The sequence below is a fragment of the Bidens hawaiensis genome, unplaced genomic scaffold (genome assembly GCF_021521415.1).
Source record: "Bidens hawaiensis isolate Kalapana, Puna unplaced genomic scaffold, B.hawaiensis_p1.1 tig00008044_1, whole genome shotgun sequence".
NCBI classification, from domain to species: domain Eukaryota; kingdom Viridiplantae; phylum Streptophyta; class Magnoliopsida; order Asterales; family Asteraceae; genus Bidens; species Bidens hawaiensis.
Window position 1 is genome coordinate 387,987 of NW_027491567.1, and position 21,584 is coordinate 409,570.

A 21,584-nucleotide genomic window follows, 5' to 3' on the forward strand; every position below is an offset into this window, starting at 1 on the left:
TATCTCACATGACTTTATCAAACTAAAAATCTTTCAAAAAGTAAACTCACCCCTTACATAGTTAAAAAAATCCACCACCCACCCCCACGCTAAAAAAAACTAGCCCCTAACCCGAAAAACCTAACCCCCCCCCCCTAAAAACCTAAATCTAAACTAAATCCCAAAAAACTAACCCGATACCAAACAAAGTTTTTTTTTTTTTAGAACAAGGGTGCTAGACCAACATTTTGGTTTTTTTTACTTTTCGTTTTTTTTTTGTTTTATAATTTTTTTTATTTATATTTTTGATTTTTTTTGGTGATTTTTTTTTCTTACAAAAATGATGTGATGTATATGATCGGGGGTACATCATAAGAGGGGGGAGATGATCAAGGGATAAAAAGGGGATCCCTAGTTCCCTTTTGAGCCTATATATATATATAAGGGTTCAAATAAAAATAAAGAGTTTCCTAGAAATGTTAAGAACCAATAGATTTTTGACATTTGGCATTAAAACCTGTGTTAAAAGAATAATTTTAGAAAACTATGTCGGTTTTAATGGTGAAAAAGTAATTCTAGGAAACTATATCGATTTTTGGTAATTTTAAAGCTCAACTATTAATTAATATGATCCAATGACTATGATTTATTCCTACTATACACACACACACACACATAAGGAGAGGATAAGAGAGAACTTCTCCTTAGAGAGAAAACTAGAGAACTAATAAACTAATATTTTTAATTTAATTAAAAAAAAATATTTTTTTATTTTTTTTCTTTCATCCTTCTTATATGTTGTTATTACTAGAAAAAAATATAAAAATAAAAAAAAACTCGTTGTAGTGCACATATGCAATACATCGACTTTTTTTATTGCATATACGCAATAATGTGTATTTTGATATGTGCAATAGTGTTGAATAGCACATATGCAATTGTTTGTATTGTATTAGTGCAATAGTGTTATACTATATACAAAATTAAAAAAAATCGATATGATGCATATGTGCATTAGTATTGTATTACGTATATGTGATAGTATGTATTGCATATAATTGTTAGTGTTGTATTTGCATGTATTCAATAGTATGTAGTGTATAAAGCAATTGTGTTGTATTATATGCAATAACACACTATTGTATATATATATGCAATACACATTAGTATACATATGCACTACATCAACCGTTTCTTTTTTTTTTATGAGCAATATCATCTTATTAAAAAGAGGAAAGAAAAAAAAAGTTAAAAATAATTTTGTATTAGTTCTCTAGTTCTCTCATTTAGAGTAGTTCTCTCTAGATCACACTCATATATATATATATATATATATATATAGAAAAAGGTTCAAATAAGAATAAGGAGTTTCCTAGGAATGGTAAAGAACCAATAGATTTTTGACATGTGGCATTAAAACCTATGGTGAAAGAATAATTCTAGGAAACTATGTCGGTTATAATGGTGAAAGAGTAACTTTAGGAAACAATGTCGGTTTTTGGTAATTTTAAATCTCAACAATTGATTAACATGATCAAATGGCTATGATTTATTCCTACTATTCCTAGGAAACTACTTATTTTTAAGATAACATTCCCCTATATATATATATATATATATATATATATTCACACCCTACCAAAAAAAGATGATATGCTGCTTTCTGATCGCCCCACCCCAACCCCGCAACCCCCAACCCACCCTCAATCGAGTCACCAGATTGCTTCAATTTTAAATGTTGAACTCTCATTGATTTAACCCGCTTGAGACACGTTTATGTTATAAATCTCGCGGGTCATAGGTATCACCAAACCCGGATAATCCTTAAATGGGTTATAACATCTTATTTGTGAAACTGTTTTATAATCAAGCAATAATTTTCACAAGTCATCAGTCTCACCAAACCAAGATAGCCATTAATCGGGCTATAGCATCTCATTTGTTTGTGAAAGTCTTTCATTATCAAATCGTAATTTAATTTCTAACCTATGCGTTACCAGTGAATCCTCTCCGTCACCGGTTAACTTCAAATTACCACCCACAATCGTCAACCTCCCCTCTCATGCATGAACCACCATCGTCACCTAAATCAAACGCCCCCTTCTTTGTTGGATTTCTCCTTAATCTCATTATTATCCGTTCATGTATGTAAATAAGCATAGATGAACATAATTGAACAAATGTAAATGAACATATATGAACAAGTATAAACAAACACAAACAAATATAAATAAACACACTCAAATGAACAATAGCGTACAAATATAAAACATTAAATAGATTATTTATTTAATGTTTTATCCCTAAATGAGCATAACCAAACATAAATCGATCAAATAGGTCCAATATGTATTATAAACTTCCTTACAATAAATTAAATTAAAATAATATATATATATATATATATATATATATATATATATTCACAATACTAGAACAAAAATTGTAATAAACAAAAATTAAAAACTGTAATACAGAGGATAAAAGCTAGTATGTGTCTTTGTGTAAGCAAATTGGATTTTTGTAATCCCACATTTTTACAGTTGACCAGTTCCATCCCAAAAAATTCTTTCCACTAGTTCCACCTTTCTCCATATTTTTTTTCTCATTGGACCTCAATTGAAAGAAAAATTAACCGTTGAGTTTTTCTTAATTTCAAACCTTTTTTGGATTTGATCAGAAGAAGGATATGACTCGATTAATGTAAAACTTATGTCGAAATGTTGCTCCAAATGACGAAACGGTGCTCTGAACGACGAAGTGATACTTCAATACGGATGTTTAAACTTTCGATAAAAAAACTCAAGCCGATTACCCGTTTGGAGTACTTTTGTCAATAAGAATTACTATTATAGCATTTTTATAAGGAAAATTGGTTTTTATTGGTCCCAACTATTTCATTTTTGTCGGCGCTGGTCCCAACTTTCATTTTGGCTGGCAACGGTCCCAACTTTAACATTCGTTTCTTCCACCAGTCCGCGACTGAAAGAGCACTAACTCCATTATCTTTTTGCTTATGTGTCATCTGAGTTGTCAAAAAACATCTTACGTGGCGGCCACTATGGATTATTGATTTATATTGATCTAAATCCCCAATTAATGTCCAGAACCCTAATTGAATCATCCTCTCCGCCTTAGCTCCCAACGGATTATTATTATTGCCAGACATCCCTACGCCACTACCACCAACCTGAATAAATTCAAAATTTCCCTTTAAGCAACAAACAAACAAAGAAACGCGCTTCATATTATTATTACTTTCCCCTTTTCTTTCCCTAATTTTCTCAAACATTTAAATTTAGTATATACAAAAACACCCACCACACCGCACCTGACCGCACCTTGTTCATTCTCTCTCTCACCACATAATAATTTCTATTGCATTCTCCTCAGTCAACGATAACGAAGCCGTACATAGAACCGGTGGTGATTTGTTGTTAATTGATGATATAGATTGATTGAATTGATGTTTAGAATCGTTTATTACTGAAGAAACTGAGTTAGGGTTTGAGGAATTTGGGGGTTTTAGTGGAATTGAGTGGAATTGGTTGATTGAAGAGATGAATTGAGTGAACTGGTGTTTGGAATCGTTGATTAGTGAAGTAATTGAGGCAAAAGGAAGTGGTGGCCGGCAGTGACGGTGGTGGTGGTGGTTTATAGGGGAAATTGGGGGATTTTGACGGTGGAGGAATGGAATTGGAAGGGTTTGGGTTCCGGCATTGGGGTGCAATTGTGGGAGTTTGACGGCGGATGTTCGGAATTGGAAGGATTTGGATTCCGGCGTTGGGTGGAATCGGTGGCGTTTGGATGGTCTAAAACCCCTGAGTCGTTGAAGAGTTAGGGTTCTGGATACATGAATAGTATAAGTTAAGTATGAATCAATAATCCACAGTGGCCGCCACGTAAGCTGTTTTTTGACAATTCAGATGACACATAAGCAAAAAGATAACGAAGTTAGTGCTTCGTCAGTCGCGGACTGGTGCAAGAAACGAATGTTAAAGTTGGGACCGTTGCCAGTCAAAATGAAAGTTGGGACCAGCGCCGACAAAAATGAAATAGTTAGGACCAAAAAAAACCAATTTTCCTTTTTATAAAGATGGTATACTTTTATTCTTTAATTACATGCATCTAAATACAAATATTATGAAAGAGTTTTCAACGACATCCAACATAAGCCTGAGAAAGTTTTGATTTATTTATTTGGTATACTGAATTGCCTTTCGATTTGAAGTAGTATTCTTTGTTCTAGTTAATTTGTGGATCTATTTTTTAATATAATATATGCTTCTTCCCGTTAAGAAAAATTAATAAATTATTAAAAAAAAGATTGATAAGGGGGACACGCTCTACTTATCTACATAGTTCTATGAGTCGTCCAAATTTGAAGATTGAGTTGTATAAATATTAAATGATGATCAGATAATTCATTACATTAAAAATGCGGAAGGACCACGGATGCTCATGGGGTGTCTTTTCTATCTTTCATTTCTTAATTAATAAAATAACAATATTAAGTTCAATTATAATTTTACTTTCAACTATATTTTTATTTTATTTGTCTTCAAATATATAAAAGATGTCATCTTTTTAAACACTCAATACATTATGAATCTCCTTGCTTTCAACTCAGGGGCGGCTTTGAGGAGCGTGGGAAGAGTGACGGTCATCGATTCGATTACCAGGTAGGCCTAAAGTTATTTCATTCGATTACTAGGCAGAATTAAAATTTATTGAAGTATGTGTGCAAAACAATTGTAACACATTATCTTTGGACAGAAATAAGACAATTATTTTAATGATGCACAGGCAAGTTTCGTTGGATATAAATGTAACACATAACCTTTGAGTAGAAGAGAGACATTTGTATCGCATCAGGCAAAACTAATAAAGTTTTAGTTAGACTTGAATTATAGGGTAGATGTAACACATCATATTTGGACAGAAGTGATGCATCAAAAATTAATTCAAGTTAAGCCTTTTATGTTTTGTAAAAAATTATAATTTTAAGTGTTTACAAAACATTTAATTAGTTAATAGCAAAAAAATATTTAGGGGTAAGGATTTTTAAGTTTCCGGTAAAACATTAGTTCTCGTAATTAGTTCTCGGGAATTTTGGGCTCCCAAGAATGGTTAGTTCCCGGCTTTTAGTATGTTTTTGGTATTTGGGTGTTTACGGGATTCTATGAAGTTTTCGAAAAAAATGTTAATTCCGATATTAGTGAGTTTCGGGTTTATGGGGTTTAGGGGTTATGACCCTAAACCATTTTAGAAAACTCATAAACTCTTAGAACCTATAAACTGCTTTAAGCCCATAATACATGAATTTTTTTAATCCGTAAACTGGTTTAAACCCTTAAACCATGATCTTTACTAACTAAATTAATAATGATAAGATTTGATTCAAATCTATTAGTGATTAACAATTATATCTGTTTCCAATTTCAATGATATTCAAATCTTTTAAGAAAATACTAAAACTCTTAAGTTATCTAACATTTGAAAAATTATTTCCCTAAGTAATCATTAACAGATTTTAATCTAGATTTGAACCAAAATATGTATAATTTTTTAGAATTATAATGAACACGAAAAACATCATCTAAAATTTTAACAGTTAAACATACAAAAAAAAACTGGAATCGAAATCTTTAAACATGATTTTAACAGATTTTGAAAATATTATGGTTTATTAAATATGACTTTTAGCGATTTTTAAACAATTTCATAAACTGCTTTCTTCATAAACACGAAAACGGAAACCTAGAAAATTAAGGTTTTAATCAAAGTTCATGTCTTCCGATTTTAATTCTAGATTTTGGGAAAACATAAAGAACTGATTAATCAGCATTGCTCTGATACCACATGTTGATCAGTTATTTATGAAAGTAAGAAAACATAATAAATATTAAACCTATGAACCTGTTATAGAAGGGAGAGTAGTAATTGCAGTAGAGTATGACGTAGTCGACATGTTTGTCATCTTGATCGAGTTTCCCTTTAGGATTTATAGTTAAGGATTAGGATTATAGTTCTTGAGAGAACCGAAAATGGGAGATAGAGAGCCACGAATTTTATGTGTGATTATGATTAGGTTATGTGATGTTAGTTAATCTCTCCATTATATACACCCAAAAGGAAACCCTTTATTAGCTAGTAAGAGTAACGTGGTCCATCAATAATTACCAAGATAATATAATAATAAGGTATAATTTAATTTATTTTAATATGTTATTATATAAATGATAATGATGACCATATATAATATATTCATTGTTACATAGTTTGATTGTGTAATCGAATTAGATAGCTAAATTAGATTTAGGTTATTTACGTTTATGTCACCGCTTGCTTTATTTTGAAATCGGAATCAACGCTTAAAAAATCTCGCGTACCTTTTTGTACGATAAGACTTTTTGTACGTTAACCCACCTCTATATATATATATATATATATATTTCTCTTTATACGTAGCAATTTGTTATAATTTCATGATATGAAAGATAGGATGCAAAATAGAGTTTTGGGCAATAAAAAAAGTGACTTTTTATACGCATGTTTTTGTAGCATCTAAAAGGAATGATATTGTATATGTATTTGCGTAAAGTTTTCAAATATCAAACTTATCTAAAAGAATTTAGATCACCATCAAACTCTATTATGTAGACAAGTTTCGAATTTAGACAAGTTTCCTGAAGCTCTTTTGAGACTAAGGATCTTCTTTTGCACAGTCATCCTCATAAAAGAATCTAAAAGTTATGAAGGAAGTACTGAAGAAAGTTACCAGATCTAAACAAACCCCTTAGTTCAAATGGTAAAAAGCAATGCATTTAAGATTCTTAACTGATTTTAATCTGATAACTTACGTAACCAAATATTGAGCTTTAACAATGAAGCAAGTGTTATGTTATGTTTAGGGGAATAAACGAGCTAAGTCAAAGTTCAAATTTTTGTGATATATTAGATCTTTTTTTTATATATGGATTATAATTGCGTTAATTGTAAATATGGTCCATGTGGTGGTACCCTAAACACATGTTTCAATCCCGTGTTGCCATTTTTGCATATATAGGCCCTGTGGTCGGCATTTTTTTACAATTGAGCCCAGCCGTTAACTAGCAGCTGTTATGTCAGTTAGTTTCATGGGTGTTATCATATTTTCACCCTTAAATTACCCCCGCTTCATATAACCCCCTTACCTTCGTAACTTAAAACCCTAATTCAATCATCCCATATCCCATCGTCGTCTCCTGCTATTGTCCCCACCGTCGTATCATGCACGCCTTTTTCCCGATGGCTTGGATTTTGGATGCAATTCTTAATACCACATTTTTCACAGGTATCGGAATTCACATTTTTCACTTATTAGGTCGATGCTCTGTAATTGAGACGATTATGTTATTGCTTTTATAGCCTTAATTTGGTTGGATGTTAGCTTTGACACCTGGAACTTGAGTTGGTGGTTTTGGAGAAAACCCGACCATACCAGGTCTACAATTTTCAGTTTCAACCAGGTGGCCAGGATCAAATCGAGTAGGGTTTAAGTAGTTGGTGGTTTAGTGTTTGTATATTAATAACTTAACAAGTAATGACCTAGACTGTAGTCATGTATTTTGTATTAACTTAACTACTAATTAGGGCCTTTTGTATCAACAACTAGACTGGTAATCTATTTATGTAGGTGCAATGCTATATTAACTTAAGTATGCTTGTTTTTGTGATTTTGTCTGTGTCCATGTTTCTATGTATTAACAAATGCAGGTGTAATGTTGTATTACTAAACGCAACTAAACTGCTTGTTTTTGTGTATCTATGCATGCATTGTTAGATTTTGTTAGGTGTATGTATGTATGTATAATTAGTATGTATAAATAATATGTAGAATTAGATGCATTTGTTAACTTTGTTTGACTTTGTAGAACAACAATAACAAGCTAATTAGTTACCGAATCAAGTACTTACAATGTATGCATGTTTATTTATGTAGGGGCATAAAAGTCTTTTTATATATGTATGTATGTATGTATGTATGTATGTATGTATGTAGAATTAGATGCATTTGTTGACTTTGTGTGTGTGTATGTATAACTGTATGCATATATAGCTTATCTGTGCATATATATATGTGTATCTGTGTGTATATTTATGTATGTATGTGTTTATTTATGTATGTATGTATGTATTGTATAGATTTGAATGTATGTAAAGTCACAGTTGACCTTGAAAAGTCAAACATTGGCTTATGTATGTATGTATGTATACATATATGCAGTTGTGTATGCATCTGTGTATATATGTATGTTTGTATCTGTGTGTATATATATGTGTATGCAAAGATATATACATATGTGCATATGTGTATGCATATATGTATATGTATGTATGTTTTTGTGTATATGCATTTATGTATGTATCTATCTGTGTAATACATGCAAAGTCACAGTTGACCTTGGAAGGTCAAATTGTGTGTAGTGTGTATTAAAGGGATTTAAATGTATATGCATGTATGTGTTCACCTTGTGTTTCAATTGGTTAAGGTTGTGTTAAGTCAAACTAACTACGTAAATCTTTGATTTCATGTCAATTTGGTTAATTTTATACAAATAATCAGTTTAGATAGTCAAGATTATGATTACTTATGTTTAGTATATTGCAATAAGTAGCCTACATTAAAAGTCAACGGCTCAAAGATAGTCAACCCTAAAAAGTCAATATTTGGTTGGTTAAAACTGTTGGAGGAAAACTATGTTAACAGAAAGAGGCTCCAAATTGTATGTATTTAAAACCAAAGGGTTGCAAATTGCAAGGGTAGAACGGTCTTTCGCAGAAAACCAAACTTTGGGTTCACAGCGAGGTCCTAATTACAAAAAGATGCTAACCATAGGGCCCATATCTGCAAAAACAGCACCACAGGATTGAAATCTACGTTTGGGGTACCACCACATTAGGGGTGGCAATCTCGACCCAAACCATTTCAAATGGGTCAACTTGGGTTGTTTTAAAAATCAAATGACTTGGTTTGGATCAGAGATTTTAACTAAATGGATCAACATGGGTCATTTGAAATTCCATCTTGTAATTTTCGGGTCAAAATGGGTCGACAAATTCAAAGAAATAGGTTTATGTGAGTTAGTGTCCTAAGGAAATGTGGTAGGTTTCGGATCGGAATGAGTTTTCGCACGAGACAGGTTTCAGATTGGAACGGGTTCGGTTCAGGTTTCAAGCCAACACAAGTTTTCACACGGAACGGGTTGGGTTTTGGTTTCTTTTGTTTCTTTTTGGTCGATTCCGTACTCGTTTTTGGTTTTTTGTTTTGTTTTTGTCTGCTTTTTCTATTTCGCTTTTGTTCGGTTTTAATTTTTTTAGTTTCGTTTTGATCTATTTTTTTATTTCGATTTGGTTCGGTTTTGGCCTTTTGTTTCATTTTCGTTAATTTTTTCACGTTCAGTTCGATTTCTCGATGGGGTTTTTTTATCGAACAATGACAACAGACGAAATATTTTAGTTTTTTTTTACTTTTTCTGTTTATGATTTGCATTTTGAGTTATGATTTTTTTATTATTATTTTTGAATATTTTTTTGAGGGGTTTTTGATCGTAATTGAAAACCCTTGGAAAAAATTCAAAAAATATAATAAAAAATCATAATTCAAATAGAAAAACAAATCTAAAAAAATAAAATATTTTCGTCGTTATCCTCGTTCAAAGAAAATCTCAAAACCCGTTCTGACTTTAACTTGTTCCGACCCAAACCAAAACAACTTTTTTTTTAATTGACCCCTTCTGACCCAACCCCATTTCGACCCATGACTCATTTCCACCCATGACCAGTTCGACCCAACCCAACCCAACCCAACCCAACCCAACCCAACCCATTTATCACCTCTACACCACAAGAACCATTTTTGCAATTAACTCATTATAATTTATAAAAAGCTTTTGAAGCTTTTTTGAGTTTGTATCTTTGTGTATGTATAATATAGTGGCCTAGTGGGCACTTTATACTTTTATAGAGTCCTTGAAGAAAAAGTTGAGTATGTGATTGTCAGTAGTAGATTGGCTTTTGTGAAGCCTTAACATATAAAACTGGTGCATCCTGACTATATATATAATACATACCATTTTTAAGTTATGAGGCAACAAATTTCAAAACAATCATGCATATTAAACCGAAGATGATGCACAAGAGTATGAAACACAAGAATGCAATGCACATGAGTAAAGAGTAAGAATTTGTATGATTCAACATAGTTACGAAATTATAGGGTTTGTGGATAGATTTTTGTAAAAATTGCATGAATGAATGAAAGGTTCAAATGACTTTAAAGTCAGTATGCTGTTTTAATTATATTTAATTTAATTGCTGGCGGTTGGGAAGGAGTAAACAATTTAATGGCTTATACACCCATTTGCATAGAATGATAGACGATAAAAACAGTTTTATAATTGCCTAATCTCGCCAAACTTATAACTAAAACATTTTATTAATAATGTTACAGAACCAGTTGTCACACATCGATTAACCGAATTAACCAAATCCCCTTCGTGTCACCAAAACACCGAACCATTAGTAACTGAAACTGATTGGTTATGAAAACTACAAGCACAAACATTAGTTAATAGGTTCGTTTTCATACAAAGATGTTATGTATCTCGTGAGTTCGCATCTTACAACCTTCAATGTGCAACTCCAACATAATACATTGCAACACATGGTTAAATGCAAAGTTAGTTTCTTCTTTGTAAGAGGCATAAGTGCTCTCAATCATCGTAAAAGAAAGTAGAAACAAACTATTGGTGAGCTCTACATCTTTTGTTTTTGTGGCATTTTATTAACAAGTTTAAGGTCGTATGGTGTAGATAACAAGATTTGGTAGGATCCATATGTGCCGAAAATAGATGTCATCATGTTCTGTTCCACTGTTTGATCCACTAATGACTTCGACATTTTGATAATATTAACCGATTCCCAAGTTTCTGTCAATTCGAAAGTAAGAATAAAAAATGTTATGCGCACGTTAAATATTGAACCACAAGAAAAACCATTTTACGCAGTGTGGAAGTCAAATATAATGGCAGATAAAAAGAGTGGATAACATGGTTACTTAACAACCTTGTTTTTCACAGTTAAAAGCACCATTTACATGGGTTACTATAGTTATTATCTACTTATAGACCCCACGTATGTGTGTATGGTGAAAAACATAATGTTGTCAAACGCATAAACTTAGGTGTGAAAACTTCTCAAAACTATGTTGTTTTAGTTTATTATATCAAAATTTACAACATTAAATACATAGAATTTCTCCTAAGTTTACTCTCTACCTCAAAATTTCTTTCGATTACAATGTATCACAGACTTGAAAAATTATACTCCCATTAGAAAGTGTGATAAAGGAAACATTGTAAAAGAAATAAATATTGCTGTGGATAGACGTGCACAAAAAAACCGGTTCTGGAACATAACTGGTGGAACCGAACCGGAACCGGTTCCAGTTCCAACCCGGTTGGAACAATACCCGGTTTGGGTATTTTTGTACCCGAAAATCGTACCCGGTTCTCCTATTTGTATGTCAGTACCAGTTCCAACCCGGTTCCTACCCGGTTCTTAATTGGAACCGGTTCGGTTCGCACTCGGAAAAACCGGTTCCGACGGGTTTTTTTTGAAGGGTCAAACAAAAGTCAAACTAGCCGTTGGAACCGGTTAACGGTAATATAGCCGTTGGAACCGGTTTTTTAGACACCAATTAGCCGTTGGAACCGGTTCCAACAGTAATATAGCCGTTGGAACCGGTTTTTGAGACAATAGATCCGTTGGAACCGGTTCCAACGGTAATATAGCCATTGGAACCGGTTTTTGATGCCCAAACCTATATATAACTTGTTTCCATTACTTGTTTCACCACCAAACTCAAAAACAAACTAAAATACTACTCCTTTAGCAAACCCGTTCCTTTACCCGACCATCCAACTAAATATTATTATGGCACCCATCAAAAAAACTAACAAGGCTAAGAAAAGTGTTTTTGTTGCCCCCGTTCCTGTTACGGAGGACCCAAGGGTTGTTACGATAGTCAACCATAACCGCAACCAAGACATATGGAAGAATTGGGATTTGATTGTGGATGACGAAGGTTATCAAAAGGCTCGTTGCAAACTATGTGGTTCAATATTAAAGCACGATTCCAACTCTACTTTGAGAAAGCACATCGAGAAGCCATATTGCAAGGCGTTGAAAGGGATTGGCGCGACCGATCAAATTGACTTGGGTAAAGATGGTACACTATTTCGTTACAACACGACTCAAGTTCAAGATAGAATGGCAAAGTTCGTTATTCAACGAGGTTTGCCGTTTAACCACTTTGATGACCCGGAGTTGACGTCGTTGATTCGCGAAACTCTACAACCGAGATACACACATGTAAGTCGTACTACCTTAAGACGTCATTGTATCAGGTTGTGGGAGTGTGCTAAAAAAGAGTTAATCGAGTCTTTTCATTCTTTAGAAGCCATGGTTAGTTTAACTACCGATGTTTGGTCGGCACCACACGGGTTGCCCGAATCATACATATGTGTCACCGCTCATTGGGTTGATCCGGTGACATGGCAATTGATGAAACGCACCATCGCTTTTGAAAACTTCCCGTTCCCACATACCGCCGAAAAATTGTTTGAATTACTTGATGAAGTTATAACGACTTACAACTTGAGAAATAAAATATTTTCGATTTCGTTCGACAATACTTATTCGTATGTTTTCGTAATGTCGAGTTGGACCCTGCTTTAAGAAACTTCGAGCAATATTTGCAACGTGCCAACTCATGTGAGTCGGTCATGAGACACAAATCGTAATGAACCCAAACATCGGGGCATCTTGTTGTTTCGATCACCATAACAACGTCATCATTGGTTGCCATTTGTCGTCGGTTTAAGGTTAATTGTGGTTTGGAGTGTGTTTTATAGTTTTGGAAGTGGTTTAACAAGTAAACAAACAAACCTTGCTATTCATAGTAAGAAAATAACCTATTTATAGTTAAAAAAACCGGTTCCAACGGTCAAAAACGGCTATATAGCCGTTGGAACCGGTTCCTAACGGCTCTAATTTTTAAATTTCAAAAAAAACCGGTGGAACCGGTTTTTACGTAAAAACCGGTTCCGGTTCATACCCTACCCGGTTCTTAAAAGTTCGCATATCTGGGCATCGGTTCGGATCGGGAACCGAACCGGTTCTTGATTGGAACCGGTGCCATTTTACAACCCAGTGTAAAAAAACCGGTTTGAAACCGGTTCGGGTTTTCCATTTGAACCCGATTTGTGTACCTCTAGCTGTGGAGCTTAAAATTAAGAAGAAAAAAAATGTTTGTAGGTGTAACTAAATGATTTAGATTTAAATTAAATTAGCGAAAGCAACATGCTTTAAGAAGTTTAGCATCTAAGCTAAGGTGTTTGACGCCACTATATCCACTATCCCCTGTATATCAATCTATATCTGTATACACACACGCACCCACACATATATACACATACATATTTATATATACAGTACTTTGTGTGTGTTTATTTTGTTTACCTGCTAATGAATGATGATGAAATGCTTCAGTGATCACTTTTTCACTGTCGAAACGATTCTATTTTGATCCAAATTTTGTACTCTGTTTTCTTTGGAAACCTTTGTGCCAATATAATATGCAACTCAATAAAAGGTTTTAAAATGCAAATTTTTATGAAAATATAAAAGTTTAATTAAGGTTAATCACTTACGTTTGAAAAAATTGAAGGAGCCCTAGCGAACCTAGGCTTGTTTGTTTGAGAACCAGATTCGGATGCCAAAGAGAGCTACAAATGAAAATGTTTTTTTCAATGTTTTAGACTTTAAGTTTATAGTGAGACGGTTACGAAAAGTAAAAAGGTGTACATTGTTAAAAAGGTCAACTGGTGGAACATGATGAGCTCGTGTTTCGGTTTGAAGATTAAACACCATAGCTACTGTAGTCTCCCTCTTGCTAGTTTTGAAATCTCCTTTAGTTGAAAATTTCTTCATTCACAAAATAATGCAGCTTTATTATTTAAGAATTATATGTATTTTTTACTGAAATCAATACCTTTTTGTTAAGGGGTAGTAGAGCTTTGAATTTGTGAAGTGTCTGACAATCCTCTTGTTTTGAAGCACCTGTAACATGTGGTCTGTAGAGATAGAACAGATTAAACCATATTATATATGTCATTTCAAATAAATATCAAACAAGAATTCAAAATTAATACAAAAATACCCTTTTGATTCTCTACTGCTACTTTCTAAGCCAAAGGCAAAACTAGGCTGCAGCGGTGCCTGTATAATACACAATTTTCTCTTAATCTCAAGATAAAACCTCCAAATTTGGTATACAATATGTACGGGTGTATAGCCTAGCCACTCATGAGTTACTCAAGATCGGCTCACTAAAAGTTTGAATCGGCTCATTGAGTCAGCTTTAAGGAGCTCAAGCTCGAACTCATTTGAAGCTAAGTTAATAAACAAGTCTCAGCTTGACTGGGCTTGTGAGCATAAACATGTCTATTGATTACATAAATATAATAACTCTCATTTAATATAATAGATATATATATTACAAGGGGATGGATCATGCGAGAAGTGATATTATACCGAGAAGTGCGAGAAATGAATCTAGACCATTGATTGTGTTTAATCAATGGTCAACAATAGAAATGGCATTATCGTAAATAAAGACACATATTTATGACATATTTTTAATTAAAAAGGGCATACATGTCTTTTATGGTGTTGACCTAATTAAACCAGGCATTAATGAATTCGTCGATTATTTTTTCTAGCATAATTAATGCTCATAAGATGATTAATACTAGTTTAATACATATACATGATACATAAAAACATACTCCAACTTGTCTCAAGTGACTACATGACATTAGTTTTACCTACACTACATTAGATATTTCTACACGACGTTAGTTATGACAACACAGCATTTGAAAGTATCCCTACACTACATTAAATATGTCCAAAATACATTAGTTATGACTACATGACATTTGAAAGTGTGCCTACACTACGCTACATTAGTTTTGCCTACACAACACTATATATATCTACACTACATTAGTTATGACTATACGACACTTGAAAGTGTGCCTACACTACATTTGAAAGTGAGCCTACGCTACATCAGTTTTGCCTACACAAACTATATATATCTACACTACATTAGTTATGACTATACGACACTTGAAAGTGTGCCTACACTACATTTGAAAATGAGCCTACGCTACATCAGTTTTGCCTACACTGCACATGATATTTCTACACCACATTAGTTATGACTATATAACACTTGAAAGGGTGCCTACCCTTTATTAGTTTTGCCTACACTACATTTGATATGTCTACACAACATTAGTTATAACTACACAACATTTGAAAGTAAGCATACATTACATTAGTTTTTCAAAGACTATATATGATATGTTTACACTACATTAGTTATGACTATACAAAATTTAAAGTGTGCATACACTAGATTAAATAACTTTATCTACATTACTTAAGATAAGCATACACTACATTAGTTAAATAAAAAAAAAAACAAAAAACTTCACATTAGATATCAAATAAAAAAATTAATTAGCCATGCGTTAGAATAAAATGATTTTAGATCAAATGGATTTTAATTGTTCAAATTTTAGATGAAATAAATAATAATAATAATAATAACAATAATAATAATAACTTATCATGCGCAAGTTGGAGGTAGCAGAGATGAGGATGCTAAGGTGGATGTGTGGACACATAATGTTAGACCGAATAAGAAACGACGCTTTTTGGGAAAGACTGGGGGTGGCTACTATATCAGATAAGATAAGATAAGGGAAGGCAGATTGAGATGGTTTGGACATGTAAAAAGGAGATAGACAACGGCTCCCGTTAGATCAGTGGAAAGCCTTATTATAGAGGGGAGGAGGGGTAGAGGTAGACCCAAATTGACTTGGGATGAGAGGATTAGGCGTGATTTGCTAGAGTTGCACCTCTCTGAGGACATGGTTGAGGATAGGAGTTCTTGGAGACGTAGAATTAAGGTTAAAGACCTTTAGAATGACGGGCTATTATTATTACTATCCCTTTTGCTATTGCTATTGCTATTGCTATTGTGGTGGGTGTTGTGGGTGTTGTTGGTATTACTATCGTTCTTACTATTAATTCCTACTTTTAGAATTATTATTTTCTACTTATTATTATTTACTAAATTCTATCGTGTGTTGTGTTTTTAGCTTATCTATAGTGAAATGTTTAATTAAACAGACTAATATCATAGTACTGTAGTTGATTGTATATATATATATATATAAATATTATCTGTATATCTATTTACTTTTGAGTTGGGGGTCTCGCCGGAAGACTCCTCTCTATCTTTAGGGATAGAGGTAAGGTGTGCCTACATACCACCCTTCCCAGACCCTACTTATGATAGCCTAGGCTATTTGTGGTGGGAAATACTGGGTATGTTTGATTGATTGATTGATTTATCATTTGTTAGTAACTTAACATCAATTAAACCATTAATGAGTATGAGTTACAAAACAAAACATTTTATATTAGACTAACATACCCTTTTATTTAAATAATAAGAAATTAAAAAAGAAATCATGTGATTCGTTATAATCTCTTCTCGCACTTCTCGCTCTAAGAAACACTTCTGAAATGAACCAAATCCTATATTACAAAATATATATATTATTATACATATAATTATGTTTAAAATAGCTCATGTATAATTATGTTTAAAATAGCTCATGTATATTATTGTGAAAACAAAGAGAGCATACCTAAATCGTTTATATGTTTTAAAATTTTTACTTCTACATACAAATCTCTATGTTAGGTGCATAAAGAAAACAATAAACTAATTTGTTCATATGTTTTTTTAATATTAAGCGTTTACCTACGCATGGATAGGTTATGCATCGAAAATATACCTACACATGATTTACACATGTGAAAATAAAAGAATTTTTGTTCGTATACTGTATAGAATGTCATAAGAGATTTATAAGCATTGCATTTCAACCACTTTCTTGTATTTTGAAAATAAATATGTGTGTGTGTGTAAAGTTGTTAAAAGTGATCGCCAACTGCGCCTAGGCGCTATTTCTAGTTGCAATTCTAGGAGCACTTTCCGTTCTTTTTTATTTTTTTTGATTTTTCACTAACCGATTCATAAGAATTACCAAAAAAAGTCAAATCTACTTAGTTTAATCCAATCTTTCTATATAAATCATCAACAATTCTTGATGATAAATGCTTATTTAATTTTTTTATTGTTTAATAAGTACAGTTGCAAGATTGCTAAAAAATAAATATGTTCATGTTTCTTTTAGTTTAATTTGCTTTGCTGAATTCCCATTTTATGATTTATGTTTCCTGTTACATGATTTAAACTTTAAAACTAAATTTTAAAGGTGGAGTTTTTAACCAGGAATGAGTAAATTTTGATTATTATTTGTTCTAGATTTGGCAAATGCGAATCTGATTTTGTTTAGGTTAGGTAAGGTTGCAGAGCATAATTAGTAATCCGATTTAACCTAATGTGTAGAGCATGACTTCAATTAGTTAGTGACTGCATAAGTTATGTTTGTTGTTGATGCTATTAATTATTAAACTTTAATTTGCTTTTGGTATTGGACAAATTTTGGGTTTTGAACTTTTGGTATTGAATATTTTTTTGGTATTGCAACTATGTTATTCAAGTTTTGGAATACACAATATACCTTTAATTATTTTCGTTGTGCGCTTTTTTTGCTCGGGCCCTCGCTTCTTTTTGCGCCTTGTACTAGGCCCCAAGCAAGACCTATGGGCCTTGAGTGTGCCTACCGCATTTAATAACTATGATATATATAATTAAATAACTACTAAATAATGACGGAGCCAAGGTTGAGCCTACACTAGCTCGAGCTCAGTTGGGCTCAGCTACACCCCTAATACTAACATCTTTATCATCTTTAATTTCTAACCTTTGAGTTGTTGTCACAACATCCAGAAGTTGACGGTCCAGCAGCAGTGTTTTGTGTAGCCCTCTCAGATGTTTTCAAGTGAAATTCCTGGTAAGAAATATTAATATGATTCAAATATTTAGCTATAGAAATGATTATTACCACAAAAACTGTTAGAAAAATATAACGATCAAGACACAACTTACTTGAAACTCAGGTAACTTTGGCGTGCTTCTTTTTTGTAGTAAGAATGAAGGTGCCTCAAAATCTGCACTTAAAGAAAATTAAAACAAATATTATATATATATAAACATGAAGGAAAAACATAAAATATAGTTGTTATGCAAGTACAAACTTTTCTGTTGAGTGGGCGAGCTCGAAACCCGGGAGCTAGTGTTGATACATGCTCGGTTCCACTATTATCGTTTTTCCTAAAACCAAAACATTTAATTACTTCAAAATTGTCGCATATAAACATGTTTATTAATTAATATGTGAATTGAACCTTATTCTTTGTGCCCGTTGAGCGGTTGCAAGATCGGGAGATCTAGGAACAGTGAGTCGTAACCTACCACGACCTAAATTTTCGTTTGCATTGCCTTCCTGTAGTAAACCATCAAAATGTAAATGAATCAAACGAACATGAATGGTTCATGTTCGTGTCCGTATGTTTAAGTTACTGAACAATAATGAACGTAAATGATTATGTACACAATCAAACATAAATGAACGTAAATGAACAAAGGAGGCATGTGTTCATGTTTGTTCATTTAACTAAATGAACAAAAAATTTTGTACATGTTACATCTGTTTATTAAATAGTCGAACATAAAAGGAATTAACGATGAACATAACGTTCAGTTCGCTACAAGCCTAGAGGGAACCGCTAAATGTGTTAAATTTATGCAACATACCCTTTTTGGTGCCTTATGGACAAAATTTGCTTGTTGATCTGTATATGCCGCCTGTGAAGTAAAACATTTCAAATGTTCATAATATATGAATATATAAACAAACTAATATTTGTATACACAATAAGAGGAATAATAATTTATTTCTGACCTTATACAAGTGGCCTCCCTCAATCTTTTGTCTTTTAGCAGCTTGGCCTTCAACAACCGAAGAATTGTTCCCTGATTTTTGAAACCTAACAAGAAAATTTATAGATATTATATATTTAGGAACTTATATTAATATATTTTATGTTTCATAGCAGTCCCAGAAATAAAGAACAATAGATGATGAATTCAGTAACAATTAATAATTCAGCAGTAATCACCTGAAATTTTCGATTAAATGCTCGTGATTTTGTTTAGCCAGTTGACTTGCTGTAGGTTTCATCAAAGTTGAAGTCCTTGGGAAAGATGGTTTCCAAGTTAATTTTGTTTTAGATTTATTGCTAGCATTTATTATGTTCTCTTTAAGTACAGTACTGGCAGACTGTTGGTTTTGAAATGATTGTAAACTGTAATTCTTCAGGTTTAACGAAACTCCCTCATTTGCCACTTCACCATCTGCAAGAGATTTAACAGATGACAATATAGTAAATCACATCTGATATTTTATACCAAAATGCAACAAAAGTGACCAAAACTTGTATTGTGTTATACCGGTGTTGCCAAAAGCCATTGAGGAACTTTCAGGTGCATTATGAAGAGCTTTTGATGATGTAGAACAGCTGGCATTTTCACTTTGTTCTCTTGAAAGTAGTCCAACCGAAAATGCTGAAATCAAATAACCGAATTAACAAGCAAATCATATTGCAATCAACATGAATACAGCCAAGAAAATAATTACATATTGAAACGGCAATCAGGACAGTAACTTAAATGGACTGTGTAACCCAATAATGATGGGTGAAAACAAGGACCACTCAGTATAATCAATATATGGAATATGGTGTTTATTTTCCTCAAACATAATATGGACCACAAGTACAAATCACCATAATCAACTGTGAGCTGCATAAGCCAAAGCCAGGACCAGAACCAGGGTTTACCCCACACTTAACAAGTAAACACTGCACACAAATTTCTATTATTAGCATATTTTCCCCCAAAGTCAATCTGTATGATGGTTACAACAAAGTATCAATTATCAACACCAGTTCACTGCATAAAGTTAAGACTTTAAAGTCAAACCTAGAACTTCAAATTCAAAATTGACATGAATGATTTACCAGATTTAACTATGGGTGCAAGCGAGCTGAGCCACTCGCGAGTTACTTGAGCTCGGATCACTAGAAAGGTCAAAACAAGCCGAGATTTTTTGAGCTTGAGCCTCAAAATAAAGCTCGTTTAGTTATCAAGCCTAAGCTCGAGCCTTGTATAGGAAGCTCGTTCAGGCTTGTCAAGCCTTGTATATTTTTAAGTTTAACCTCTTTTGGTCTTCTATGTATTTATTTCACAGCTTCACGCTGCACAGCCGAGCTCGAGCCAAGCTTAGGCTCGTTATAGGTTTTTTCTCAAAATATATAAATAATTAAAAACGTATATAATTTAATTAATAAATAATAAAAGAGGTATATAATTTAATTAATAAATAATAAAAGAGCCGAGCCCGAACCCTAGCTTTAAAAACCAATTAACAAGCCAAACTCGAGCTTTAGAAAAAGAGCTCGAAACCAGCAAAGCTCGAGCTCTTGTAAGTCAAAATGAGCCTAGTCGAGTTCGGCTCCACTCGTTTACACCTGTAGATTTAACCTAAACTAACTTATGTGAGCTTTAATTTTCATAAATCAGATCAATCAACATCAAATCACTGCATACTATGAGACTTTTAAAGTCAAACCTAAAATTTCAAATTCAAAATTGAGGTGAATGATCTGCTAAATTTAACCTAAACTAACTTATGCGAGTGTAATTTTCATAAATTGCTCGAAAAATGCTTGGAGAATGCTCGTTGGGTTTCCACTCGGTTCAGTTGGTAAACGAGCCAAGCACAAGCAAAGGTGCGCTCAGTCCTCAACTAGGACTGTGGAAATTGCTCGACGCTCTAAACTCACTCGATGCTCAATCTAAAAATGGTGTGTAATCTAGCCTAGCTCGAGCAAGCACTCCTATCTTAACCTAAAACTATATGATCCACAGCATCAGATAAAATAAACATTTACAAAATTAGTCTCTACAACTTACGCGAAGGCGGATAGCTTTCGGCCGAATTCGGCTTGACTCGCTTCGTCACTCGTCTCGTGACGAGTAAAATCGAAGAACCGGTCAGCATCAAACTCGTAATCGGCATCAAATTCCACGGCCGGATCACCATTACTGTAATCATAATCATCCTCCATTATCGAATTCCGTTGGTAGGTTCAAATCTTGTAGCTGACAAATGCATATAGAGTTGCGTACTTGTAGCGTTGTAGGTGTATATGTTTGTGTATGTATAGATTGTTGGGTAAGGGACAAGAAGGGTATTTAAAAGGGATTTGGTATTTGAAAGGAAGGTAACGTTAGGTTTCGTGAATGGACGAATTTGCCCTTATTGTTTTGTTTGCTTGATTGGGTTTTTGAAGTTTTGATTGGATTTTTGTTTTTGGGTTTTGGAAATATGTTTTGAGGAGTGTGTTTTCGTGATATGTGAACGATGAGAGTTTTCAAAATGGAT

The 21,584-nt window shown here is 33.2% G+C and overlaps 1 protein-coding gene and 1 long non-coding RNA gene across 2 annotated transcripts; both read right to left on the minus strand.

Moving 5' to 3' along the window:
- Window positions 1-13,533: 13,533 nt before the first annotated feature.
- LOC143636785 (uncharacterized) lies at window positions 13,534-13,981 on the minus strand. The gene is made up of 3 exons (XR_013154313.1): window positions 13,891-13,981; window positions 13,737-13,811; window positions 13,534-13,644 (listed from the first exon to the last, which is right to left on the minus strand). It is a non-coding gene; the product is annotated as an uncharacterized LOC143636785 (long non-coding RNA).
- Window positions 13,982-17,987: 4,006 nt separating this feature from the next.
- LOC143636798 (uncharacterized) lies at window positions 17,988-21,267 on the minus strand. The gene is made up of 10 exons (XM_077104298.1): window positions 21,113-21,267; window positions 19,917-20,044; window positions 19,589-19,702; window positions 19,258-19,492; window positions 19,041-19,125; window positions 18,893-18,943; window positions 18,484-18,581; window positions 18,330-18,409; window positions 18,185-18,246; window positions 17,988-18,086 (listed from the first exon to the last, which is right to left on the minus strand). Exons 1-10 carry the CDS (start codon window positions 21,265-21,267, stop codon window positions 17,988-17,990), a joined length of 1,107 nt encoding a protein of 368 aa, XP_076960413.1.
- Between the last annotated feature and the right edge of the window lie 317 nt (window positions 21,268-21,584).

What these genes read in the sequence shown, in the direction of transcription:
- LOC143636798 (XM_077104298.1), bottom strand. Translation starts at nt 21,267, where the DNA reads ATGGAGGATGATTATGATTACAGTAATGGTGATCCGGCCGTGGAATTT. An exon ending in ACAGTTGATTATGGTGATTT is followed by an intron (nt 19,703 to 19,916) that starts GTACTTGTGGTC and finishes ATTTGATTTCAG; the next exon opens with CATTTTCGGTTGGACTACTT. An exon ending in AATGGCTTTTGGCAACACCG is followed by an intron (nt 19,493 to 19,588) that starts GTATAACACAAT and finishes AATCTCTTGCAG; the next exon opens with ATGGTGAAGTGGCAAATGAG.